This window comes from Rhinolophus sinicus, chromosome 8 (assembly GCF_057876585.1).
Source record: "Rhinolophus sinicus isolate RSI-liver-muscle chromosome 8, RSI-T2T, whole genome shotgun sequence".
Taxonomy (NCBI): Eukaryota; Metazoa; Chordata; class Mammalia; order Chiroptera; family Rhinolophidae; genus Rhinolophus; species Rhinolophus sinicus.
The window spans coordinates 15,409,977-15,423,244 of NC_142508.1; the positions used below are offsets into that span (position 1 = coordinate 15,409,977).

General features: G+C 34.4%; 1 protein-coding gene across 7 annotated transcripts in view; it reads right to left on the reverse strand.

Annotated features, from left to right (window-relative positions):
• Positions 1-13,268, reverse strand: part of MKLN1 (muskelin 1) — a 283,828-nt gene that overhangs the window by 62,941 nt on the left and 207,619 nt on the right. For all 7 annotated transcript variants that reach the window (XM_074315595.2, XM_074315599.2, XM_019751074.3 and 4 more), the window contains 2 exons: positions 10,522-10,599; positions 8,250-8,315 (listed from right to left, as the gene is read on the reverse strand). In XM_074315595.2, the coding sequence (XP_074171696.1) occupies positions 8,250-8,315; positions 10,522-10,599 (144 nt within the window). The remainder of the gene's footprint in view (positions 1-8,249; positions 8,316-10,521; positions 10,600-13,268) is intronic.

Here is a 13,268-nt window from a genome sequence, read left to right on the forward strand (position 1 = left end):
AGGGGTTAAATGACAATATAAAGGCTTTGAACTTGACTCCACAGAAGATCTGGGCAGAGACATGGCATGGTCAGAGCTCAACTTGCAGCATATAGGACCAACTGAAAAGGAGGAGCCAATGAAAGAGAGGAATTAGAAATAAATTGACCAATAAGAGCCTATGTTGAAAACGTCACACCAATTTCATTCTAAGAGACTATAAATGAATCAATCACCAATAATCACTCAATCAATCTTTCATTACTCAGGCCACATAAACTAAAATTCAACCATATTCTCTGGAAAAGTCTTTTTGGTACCAGAACTAAATATAATCCTACAGCTACTTAGTACCAATAGTACTAATCTACATACGTCACATATGAGCTAAAAATAAGGTAGAAATGTTAACGCATCAGTATCTTCACACCATTTTGTACAAAGAAGCCAGGCTTTTTATTTTATGAGCCGAACTGCACTGTACCCTTCCAGTCTGATTCTCAGGAGTAAATCAGACTGTGCTGATTGCATAATCCTCCACAAGATGGCACACTATTTTCGTAACTAAATCCATTTCTCCACTTTCAAACAGTACACAGAACACATACACTACGCATTGCCACAGAGTGGGCTCAACCTCAGATACAAATTCATGTGTCAAAATGATGATGTAGCAGAAGGGTCAACAGGCTAGTGAAGGAGGTTAGCTTAATTCTTAGTTTAATACAGACACCAAGAGAAAAACAAATGAAATGTAAAAACAAGTTTTAAGAATCACAAATTTATACTCAAGATAAAAATGAAACCCTGTCATGAGACTAAGTTTATGGCTTGAATTCTTCTGAAAATGCAGTTAGGAAGATCTTGAGTTGACGTGAGAATTTTTGAGGAGAGGACTAAATAAGGGGAAAGATCTTTTATATGCTCTTTAACCTTACCTCCTTTAGCCATTCCCTTGAACTCTCACGACCCAGCCGATTATCAAGAGGGTTAATCTGCCTCCCTTTTTAAATAGAGCTATCTCCTTACATAAGGCTATGATTATAAAACTACCTAGAGACTGATCTTTTCAGTGAACTCAACATATACTTTCCCTGCTAAAAGGTTTATTTTTTGCTAGTGACAACATACTTTACATTCTTAATTAAGGCTGTATTTCAGAATTCCTTTGTGCTAATTGTATGAAAGAAGAAGATTCATGTCATATGTAGCTACAGAAATATAGCCAAGTGAATATATTTGTAATTAACAAATTACAAATATTAAAAAACCCATGTTGACCTACTTCCTTCAAAGGTTCCTTTAAGGAATATAAGGAAAACCCATTATGTGGCACCCTGTGTAAAAAGAAAAGCTCTTTCACAGAACTGGTACAGAACAGTCAAAGGTTCAGATTTCCATAGAAGGGCTCTTCCAAGTGACAAGTAACACCCCCTCAAACTTCTTTTGTCGATACCAAATACTGGGGTTTTGCCCAAGTCTTACTACTACCTATTCTGACTGAGAGAGGGAAAAGGGCTGGTACTGTAGGTTCTCAAAATTCAGTGAGTGTTACATAACAAAGAACTGCCTGGCACAATGGACATTTCAATTTTCATCTGAACAGGCTTGAACACTGAAACAAACTAGACATGCCTTTTCTCTCTTCCTATTTGCCCTATTTTACCTAGACTTGAAACCAAATCGGAGTTGAAGAATCTAAGTAGAGAAGTGCCAGGTACAGGGATTATAGTCAGGAAAACTGACACACATATGCAGTAGGACAAAATACTACATTCCTTCTCTACCATGGTATAAATAAAATTCACTTAGGATGGAGGCAAGCTTTGAAAATTAAATAGTAAAATTTATGCCATCATGTCCTTTGTTTTCAATGATCACTTTAGAGGTGAAGCAAAATGAAAAAAACAAAAACAAAAAACTGTAGACTGAAAAAAGGAAAAGGACATTTACTATTAAATTTTTAATATTTAAGAGAACAAGATACACGAAACACTGGGAAGCAATAATTGCTTTGAAATACAAGCCACTTTCAAGAAGAGGAAATGAAGTGAAGGTGTTCGTAAATGTTTTTAGTTAAGAGTCCCTATGATGATCTGAATTCATGGATTCTCTTCCCAGAAAAATGTACACAAAATTTTGCAAACCACTTCAACAGATTAAGAGCCCTTGTTCCGGAAACCTTCAAAATGCATACTTAAAATAACGACTGGGCTTCTCTAAACTGTATTTCACTACTTAGGCACCAACTGCATAAAGATGAAATTCCAAGTAGAGGTTTTCAAACTCTACTTGGGGAAAACTTTTTTTATTAGTAAACCTACCTACTGCTTATCAGTTCTTAAATGTTGTTTAATATTTTTTTCTAAAAATCTATACTTATGGTTTCCCTTCCTTTCTAAAACATCAATTAGGACAATATATATAAAAGATGAAACAAATATACCAAAATAACACTGGTGAGTTACTATTTTCCTCAACACAGCTTTTCAAGTTGTTTTAAATTGTTTTTCAAAATTTTAAAAATTATTTAAAAATATTTCTACTGTGAGATTCTGTCAAAAACATGAACAGAAAAACTGGTCTCCAAACTGATGTAAAATTCTCTCAGTAGAGTTAATCAGAATATATTTATATATTGTTACATATAAAAATACATATATACATATATACTTTATGTACAAAATACATTATTGCTCTTAACTCTCACAACTTAATTTATTATTACCATTTTTATCATCATTGTAACTCACTCAAGATCAAACAAAAAGACAGTGGTAGAGTCAGAAGGATTCACGGCACAAACCCAGGTACGTATAACCCACACACACCTCCCCCACAAACTCAACCCCCAAGCACTCTATTTGGTTGTTAACTCAGTAAGACTGGACTAGAAAAGGATCTTTCAAAGATTTATGGTAAATATCATCTCTTTGAAGACGATTAAGATCAACCTGATTAAGAGGGCTCTGGTACATACATGACGAAATCCATATTTACAGTATATGAAAGCACCTGGGTAAATCCTGCTATTAATATTTTTATAATAGAAATAAAAGGATTTCTAGAGAAAAAATTCCAAGGATATCCCAGATTCTGCTCTTGCACCCACGTTAAATTCGGAAAGCACCAAATGTTACCCTAAAGAATGCAAAGCTCTATGTAACGTTTCATTTTTCTACCTAGATCCCAAGTTAATGATAACTACAGCTTTAAGAAAGCAGTCTATATACTAGAATAAAACAAACAGAAGCATCAGAAAATTTAAATTTATTAGAATATAACCAACAACATAAATTCACCTCAGGAAAGTATTAGCATATTACAATAAATGACATCACAGAACTACCCACACAGGAAGGTTTACAGCAATGTCAGTGCAGTTTCCAAGTAAATATTTTTCTTTCTACGTGAAGGAAAACAGATTTCAAGTTTGATTCAATTGAACAAATATTTAGTGCACATTTACTCCATACCAGGCTCTGTGGCCATGGAAAATAAATAAGGCAAGATCTTTGTCCTTCTTCCCTCAATGGTCTCTCCCCAAGACCATTAGGGCTTGGGGGTGGGGGAAGTTGAACAGACAGAAATGGGATACATAACACCTATACAAGCAACTCTAAAATAATATGGAAATCACTGTAGCAAAAACAATAGGATGAACGAAGTGCTATGTAAATACAGAGTGGGAAATAATTATTCTACCTGGACCTCTCTCCTGAACCCCCAATTAATGCATCCAACTGCTTCCTTGACATACCTACCTGGATGTCTCACTGGCATCTCATACGTAACCTGTCTAAAACAGAGTTGCTGAACAAGACAGCATATTTGATCCTCTTATTTTACCCATCTAACGGAACAGCTACACTATTTTTCCAATCGCTCAGGTCAAAAGCTTAAGTCATCCGTCACTCCTTTCTCACACTTCACATCCAATCCTTCGGCAAATCCTGTCGCTCTACCTGACATCTTTAAAACACATCCAAAATTTGACCAATTCTCAACATTACTGTCACCACTCTGGTATAAGCCAATGCTATCATCACTTTCCTAGTAAGCAACTGCTTCCTAAAAGGTCGCTCTGCTTCTTCCCTTCACCCTGTCTGTCTTATTAAAATCATTCAGTTCATAGCATTTCTCAACATCCAACAATGTCTTCCCTTCTCACGCCAAATAAAGGCTTAAACGTTTACAAAGACGTAAAAGACTCAACACAGTCTGGCCCCCTCACCACCTCGAACTTTGCTGACTGCTACTCTCTTCCTCACACACCTCAGATTTAGCAACAAATAATCTGGGAAAAACCAAGAGCAGGAGACAGGTGGGAAATAGTTTTACTTTGCAACACGATTATTTCAACAATGATCATTACTTCTATGGAATAAGTGATTTCATTAGAAATTTTATTTGAATACCTAGTTCCACGATATTTACCATGGAATTTTAAAACTACATGTATTTAACCCTTTAAAAATATTATAATGAATCTTCCCAGTAAGATCCAGAAAGGCAGACAGACAAAAATATTACACACTATTTGTAGCGTATCCTGGGCCCCTTAAAGCCCATTCGTGAAGCCTCATTGGAGAAAACATGGAAATACCAGCAGGATAGAGAATGGTAACAGAAAGGAATAGAGACAGCAATGCTTAGCTGACACAAGACTGGGAATGCCAATGTATAAAAGTTACTAGTCTTTCGAATAGTGCTTTTCTTTTTCTTTTTTTCTCTCTCGCTCATAGCAGATTCCCGGATTCCTCACCCTCAGTACCAGGCACCTGTTGAAACGCCACCTAACCCACAATCCTAGAGTCTTGTAAAAGTTCAGAAGCTCTTTCTACGACTGGTCCTAGGTCGTCTTCCCTTACATCTCTCTCTGCTTCCAGACAATTGAATTCTCAGAAACTGCACTCCTGCCCTACCTCAAGCTGGACCCCCCCAACAGAATTACATCACCAGTTCCTACCCCAAACCACACCCCACCCCCAATATATACTCACATGCACACTCTGAACTCAATTTTACTGCAGAAAACTTCTAAGATTTTGGTGAGAGAAGAGAGACCCAGGTCACAAAGTGTGACGTCCGCTGGCTCCACTACCATTTGTCTCTTTATGTTGTTCCTTATACCCTTTCTCTGGTCCTAACAAGCAAGTTCCTCTTATTATTACAAAGAATAGTTCCTGTAGAATCAGCTCTCCTCAGCATTTTACCTTGTACCCTAAAGAACCTTCCCAAACAAATACACTTCCTCCCTAAAAGGAATGCTGGTGAATAAAATTGTCTTCAACTTATCTATTATTTGTAAACATTTTTGATATAACATTTGAAAGTGGAAAATTTAAAACCACTGGTAAGTACCACCCAGACATCACGAAGGTCACTATTTTGGTGTGTCCTTTTAGTTTTCCCCTCTGTGATCAACAATATATTTAAAAAGAACCATCGCTTCCAATTCCCATTTCAAGATATCAAAATGAAGATGAGAGGTTTCAAGTAGCACCTTCTTTGAAACATATTGTTTCAAGTTTTTTAAAAAGCAAAAGGAAGAATTCCATACCAAGATGTTTTACACACCATCCTATCATTACTCATACAAAGGATTACTTGAATCGGGCTAACCCTTTCATTCTCAACATTCATGGATAGTTGGTACTGTTTCCACACTATTCGCAGTAAGGGTGACAAACGTACTGACCATCAAGCTCATGTGAGTGATGAGTAACTTTATATTAATTGACCATCTATGATTAGTTAGTTATACTAGATTTTAAGTTTTTGGTTCCTTTTAAAGGCTGAAAATTGAGTTTTATTATCATCCAGGGGCCTAAATAAAGCTTAACTCAGCATTCAGAAAGTTAAAAAGAAAAAATAAAAGCACTGAAATAGATACAAAATTGTTCTAAATAAAAATCCCTCTACTGGATAAGTCCCTAAATTTTCTATGTAGAACCATTTACTTAAAATATATATTTCCAAAGTACTACTATTACTTTTTATAAACTTAGTGCCAATACTAGAAGTACAGAGACAGGTCAGTTCTACTTTGCAGACTTTGTTACCCTATAATAAATCATCAGAAGGTATGAAAAAGAGATTACTCCTTTAAAGATCCCATCTGGAATAATATCCATAACGTTAATAGTCATTTTTAGTATGCTTTCTTATAATTATTATTTCTAAAGTAAATCAAGTAAATACTCAAGCAACTCTTCCTCTCTCCTTGAGATTTTTTCTTAAAAAGTGGGGACAAGGACCTTGACCGTCAAGTCTGCTGAAATCCTATTATAATGCATGAAACAAAGACTTTATAGAAAAACTATGTGGGCCTTTATCACTCTATTGTAATTATTTCACTTCAAGGATCTCTGACTTGAAAAATTAGCTTTCGATCTTAGTGACTTGCTCACACTAAGTTCTGTCATGACATTTGCATCTTTTTATTTTCCATTTTCAAAATTCATGGATTAAAAAAAAAGAAAATTATTTTCTTTTCTTACACATGTACTTACCCATCGCATATAGTCTCTCTCCCATAACAATCACCCCAGTCATCACTATGGCAATTCCTTCTGCTCCCTAACTAAGTGAACCTGAAGTATTCACATAAACCACATCACTTTCACATGTAATGAAAGCAGCCTTTTGTTTAGGAAATTCAAGGAGCTTTTTCAAACACACTCTTCTTCAGGATATTATTGCCATATTTTTAAAGAAGAGTTTAATAATATTTCCAATTATGACTGAGAAAGAAAAATAGGCATTATAAATTCCACTCTATGCTCAAAAGAGGGAAAAAGCTACTAAAGACAATCTAAACTCAAAATTTCATCTCCATTCTCAAAAAGTAACTATTCTAGATGAAAAGGAAACAATTTGTATATAAATCTGATTCTTGAACAAATAAGCAAATGTATGCTTATCAGACACTCAGATAGGAAAAAATGATGCCTGAAACTCTACAGCTTCGTTAAGCCTATTTCTGTGGGAGGGAAGGTGCCAACATTAGGAAAGCAAATTCCTATGCCTTGAAATGAATCTTTCCCAAAGAGACCCTAATAATATTTCTAAACAAGCTCACAGGTTACTATACAAACTTAGCAGTTAATTTTAAATGAAATATTATAATTTCTCATTATTTACAAAACATTTGTGAAAATACATTAATACCTAGATTATTACCTACAATTGAAATAATTTTTACTCTTAATTATTTTTTAATGTGAGTCAACAAAAGCAGCGTATTTATTCCGGAAGCACTGTGAGTCAGCATAACACAACAGAACTGAGTATTACATTGAAAAAAATAAAGTATTACTTGGATGAATATTGGCACTCTATGAAGTAACGTTTTCTAAAATCAAATAATAAAGTAAAATTATTCTAAATTATTGGTAGTATTTGCTTTTCAGGCTGGTAAGTTGAAACTTATAATTTTAGCATTAACCACTAAATATATAGTGGTATTTAAGCTGTCCTAGCCTGTAGAAACCTAAGGAAAATTTTCAACACAAAGTTATACAATAAAATTTAAAAGGCAACAAAGAGTAACTAAAACAAATTATTCATAGGCTTGCAAACAGTGTGTAATAATTAATAGATCCTCCAACACTTAAGCTACTTTGATATTCTCTCCCTTTAAAAATACCAGGGTGCCAAAAAGAATGTATACACATTTTAGGAGATGTTATCTATGCTCAAGCAGTAGTTTCGCCATAATCAGAAGTGTCTGGACGCTGATGGTAACCACTTTGAGCACCTCTTGTAATGGCAGAAGTCAAACGTGACTTGTATTCCTCTGTTATCAGTATACATTGAGTATTACAATTAAAACAGTTTTTTTTCCTTTCTCAAAATGTGTATACATTTTTTTGGCACCCTCTGTATATCCTCATTCTCTTTTACTGCTGCAATTCCCACTGTATGGTTTTAAAACACAAATGTACTGAAAATCCAGAAATGCATCACGGTTTACTATGAAAATCAAATACATACAAAACGACACAATGCAAAGCTGTAAAAGGCCTCCACACTCCACAGCACGTTTCTTCTAGGTTATCTGATTTCATTTGCGCAGCAGCCCTGTCACATGTCACTGCTTAGTTTCGATGATACCTGTGGCTAATGCCTATTCTCTTTACTACTTGGTTATGACCAATGACATTTAACATTTGTAATGAATGAAAAGAAGTATATTCACGTTTACGTGATATTTAAAAATGCCTAATTTTTAAAAGAATCTGCTTTCCGCTGTAAGCATTCCTCACCTGTTTGAACATCAATAACCATCTGATGGCCCCCTCTCATTCCTGGTCGGTTATCTTCTCCATCACCTGAAACATAAACAATATTTTATTTTAAAGGAGTAACAGAACAACCGTAAACCCAGAGTAGCTTTATTCTTAAGTCTGTAATGAGTAGTAAAAATAACACACTTATTATTTCAATATTATTTAAGAATAAGTAAAAAGGTTCAAAAGAAATATGACTTACAGCTATGTTTATAATAATTACCTTGCTCATTTTTCCAATTGCTTTAAGCTGTAAATTGCAACCGGAAGCTATTTTTCAATGTGTTTATGACCAATGCCATAAATCAGCAAAGGCACAGGATATTCCACAAAAACATAAGACCAAAAAATTCTAAACTGGATTGACAAAGCGAAGGTGGCAAACAATTACAGCATTATTAGATATCAGGTCTTCATTCCAGGCATAGTTTATTAGTAGAATGAGCAGTTTTAGAAGTTCATAAAATTAGCTCCTGAAAACTCAGATGTTACCAAGTTTTATATTAATGATAATTGTCTTACTGTGTTAACTTTATGCCGATATTTCAGAAATCAGTTCCCACTTAATGTACCAACTATTTTATTTGAGTACTGACTGAGAAAATGTACGATTTGCTTTCTTTTGATTTCTATTTCCATCACAGAGCTTAATAGGCAGGTTTAAACATAATCAGTGAAACTTTTAAACTTCTATAGGAGAAAACTACTGTTAAACTAGATATGACCTTACTTTATACAAAATCTTATTCATTTACACAAAGATATAGCTTCATTTCAATGGTTCAATAGGTTACAAGATTCTAATGTCTTACTTGATATAAACCAGAAAACCTAAGGTTTCCTTTATAACTCTAGCATTAATGGAAATACTTTGGCTAATAACTTTCCTTGTATCAGTTTTCTCCTATGTAAACTAGGGAATACCCAACTTTTCACAAATTTCACAGGACTACTAAGAAAAAGACTGAAATGTCGAACAGTTCTTATATATAGAAAACAGGATGCAAAACTGAAGCTTTTCATTACTACTGTATTCAAGAGCCAATCATTCAGAAGTTCTCTGCAAATTCTTTCTTCTTTGTACCACCTAGAAGATTTACATTTTGCAGCTCATTATCATTAATCTTTTATCTTTGTTTGCCTTCTTCCCCCAATCACTCAGTATTGCCACTTGCAAGAGTAGATTAAGAAAACATTAAAACAAATTTCTTATATGTTTGTATTTTATATATTTAAACCATTAGTTTTCAAATACATAATTACAGGCTGTTTGCTACAACATCGGTTTCTTTGAAGAAAATTTCCTCATATATGACTGATAAAATAGGAGAAGGATGTTTGTATGACGCAGAAATTATGGAAGCTCATAGCAATTTTCTCCAGTACATTCACGTTTACTACTATTAGGGGAAAGCTTTCTCACAATTAAAGAGAAGGCCTTAGCAATGAAAGTATGAAGACCATAAGACGACAGCTGAACATCCACAGAACTGCCTTCCTTTAATGCAAGTATTAATATTGGCATTCAAGAACTGCTACACTTTCCACTATCTCAACCATCTAGCAGGGTAGTGAGTGCAGATGAAGTGACAAAAATATCCCCCATTTGGAAAAAATGGATCAATGAAGAAGACTACACCCTGGATCAGACTTCAAGTTTTGATTAAAACACTCTTTATTAGAAGCAAATGCTCTCTAGGGTCTACAGATCAAAGAAGGAAGCACGAGCCCCAGGGTCTAAGGCTCCAAACTCATTGTGATGCTCAATATATGTAAATGCTAGTAAAGATTTAACTACACTAGTATTGTTTATTTTTATTAGGATTACTGCACTAGTTTTTATTATTATCTGGTTATAAAATTCCATAGACCTAGAATGGTATGAACCATTTCTACTTTTCTCATTAGTCCTACTAGTTCTAGTGAGCAATTTTGCAGAACTTAAGGTTTTTCGGGAACATGTTTGGCATTATAACATAATAGCCTATGATTTTATAGTGTCTCTATGAAAGCAGTTTATGATGGTATTCTGTATAAAAATTGCACAACCTTTGTTATAAGCAGTAAAACAAAAAGGTTTAAAAGAAAAATTTAATATAATAAACTAACTCTGCCATCTAGTTAAAGAACCTGTATGTTGATTTAAATACTTGCTTTTCATTAATAGCTGTGAAACTTGAGCTACCTTGGGAAAAATGAAACTGCGACACTAAAGCAAAAGCACCCACATCTAGAAGGCAGGGCTTACCTTTGGTGCTTTTGGGAATGATCTGACTCCACCGTGGCTTATATTCCTGTTGACTGATATACTGATTGAATAAGCCATCTGCAAATATCAAAGAATAGGAGAGAATTACACCTTAACCATCTTATACTTTTTATCACAGCAAAAGTGACAAAAATGTACAAGTGTACATTAAGGGAAATTACTAATATGTCATTAATACAATAGCACATGTTCATAAAATATGCCCCTTCAGTTTTCATGCTGCCTCAAATATCAACAGTAAAGTATTAGTTGACACAGCCGCGTAAACAAATTGTTTTAATGGCAGCTCACATTAAACTTACTGTTTTCCCCATTTTTGTCTCTACTACAGAAGAAAACGGGAGCTCCAACAACTTTGGTTTATGCCCTTATATCTTCAGAAAAGACCCAAAACTAATCCTTTCAAGTGAAAATTCCATTTTTATAGTTTTCTTTGAGTACAAAATTACATAGAGATAAAAGTACCAATAATAGTAATGTATGTATTGAATACTTACTAAATGTCAGAATCCATGTTCTCTTACTTACATTATTTAATTCTAAAGACAACCTTATGAGCGAGGCATTATCATCTCCATCTTACAAATGGGGAAATGTGTATTTAAAGTTATGAAGAAACCTAACCAAAATCACGCAGCTCTTAAGCAGTGGGGCTGGGACTCACGTTTATACTCTACTTACTCCTGAATTTGTTTCATCAATAAATTCTTAATCTACTTTTGATGGAGCTGTTACACTAGTTATAATGGTCATGGAAATGGAACTTCCCACATACATCCATTCTGTCCCAAATAATTATCAAGCCCTAATCCCATATTCTCCACAAAGAGAATAGCTTAAGAATGGTATGGAACACAGTACTAGCTAATGAAACATGAGGATCTTCTGGGGGGACTTCTAGGAAGTGTTTCCTTCCTTCTAAGTGGACAGAGAAGAAAAATCTACTTTCATTCCTCTACAAATTTTCCTCTCTGTATGCAATGTACACAACAGCTACAGCCAACTGGTAGAGGTATGAGAATGAAGCCAATTTTATAACGATGACAGAGTAAGTTGGAGAGAAATTAAATCACTGAATCAACCAACCATGAAAACCACCTCTGGACTTATTATGTGACATAATAACATGTCCTCATTTTTTAAACTAGGATTTTCTCTTACACGAGCTCAAATAGATTATAATCTGTAAAGTTACTACCTTTACTATAAATTCTTTCATTTGACTCTGATTTCAATTTGAATAAAGTTTTCCTTTTTGCTTTGTTTAGTCACTGAAAACAAATAGTTTTCCAAAGAATTTATAAGTAAAACTGTTCTCCATGAGTTGTATACTCAACAGATACTGTGTAATATACAGAAATCTCCCTAATCTCTTTATTTTCTGGGTAATTATGAAGCTCAATTTGTAACCACACCCCTCCGCTTTCAAGTCTTTTCAGATGGCTTTAACTAGAAACTTCCACCTATACACTCATCCAGCTTCTCTTTTTTATTGCCTTTGAGACTTTTCAAAATTCTTACAAAGTTCTAAAATTCTTCTCCCCTTTTAAAATTGGCATTCGTAAATTAGCATTTATATTTTAATTATTAAAGTTAAGGGGAACAAGTAGATTATTTTAAGTGAGAGTGTTTCTATGATATAATTTACTCCCCATGAGCTTTCCTGACAATTCTTGCCCCACCCAGCATACTCTGGCCAATGCTGTTCTCCCATTACAAGAGCTGGAAATCCTTCTTTCAGATAAAATGTTGTGGGGCTCCTATTAGTAGTAAAGATGACAGTAAAAATATATACTAATTCTTCATAATGGCTAACTGAAGGGGAAAGAGAAAAAGTATAAGATGGGATATGTAGAAATGAGTAGAAAACTGAGGGAGATAAGGAAACTTGCAGACATGAAAAATACACAGCAAAAATAGAGAAAATTAGAAACGTTATTAAATTTCACATTTTTTAATAGCAACCTATCGCCACATTACCTGTCTCCTATACTAATTAGTTACACAACTTTTGATAAATCAAGTTAAGTTCCTTATCTGTAAAACTGGTATTTAAGAGTAGGATAGGGCCTGAAATCCCTTCCAAATTCAGGCATCCTAGAATTTCACCATTGTTAGAACCAATATATTTACTGGAACTACGTGTGTCTGGATGGTTCCCCTTATGTTCATCCTAGAAATGTCTCTATCGCCTATTTGGGGGAAAATTCTTCTAAGAGCTCCTAAAGTAGTGATCACAGAAACAGTTCTAATCATATGAAAGATCCCATCGCTGATCTTAAGTTATTTTGAACACTGCAGGTAAAATGAAAGTCTCTAATTGCCTTTTTCAACCAATCCTTCTAGCTCCACTCTTAACTAACCTGAAAAGCTTACAGATACTCTACCCATCAAGATCTTTATGTTATTTTTCTTCTATCAAACACAACTGTCCTAATACTGTCAGTAATTTCCCAAAAATGCACTCTCAAACATTTACAATTTTTGTAAAGTAATTTTGTAAATACATAGGAACGGGTGGAAAAAATACAACGCTGTCATGCATCAAAAAGTTAAAAGTGAAGCTATTAGGGAAATGCAAATCAAAACCACAATGAGATATCACCTCACACATGTTTGAATGGCTATTATCAACAAGGCAAGTAACAACAAGTGTTGGAGAGGTTGGGGACAAAACGGAATCCTCACACACTACTAGTGGGAATACAAATTGGTACAACCACTAT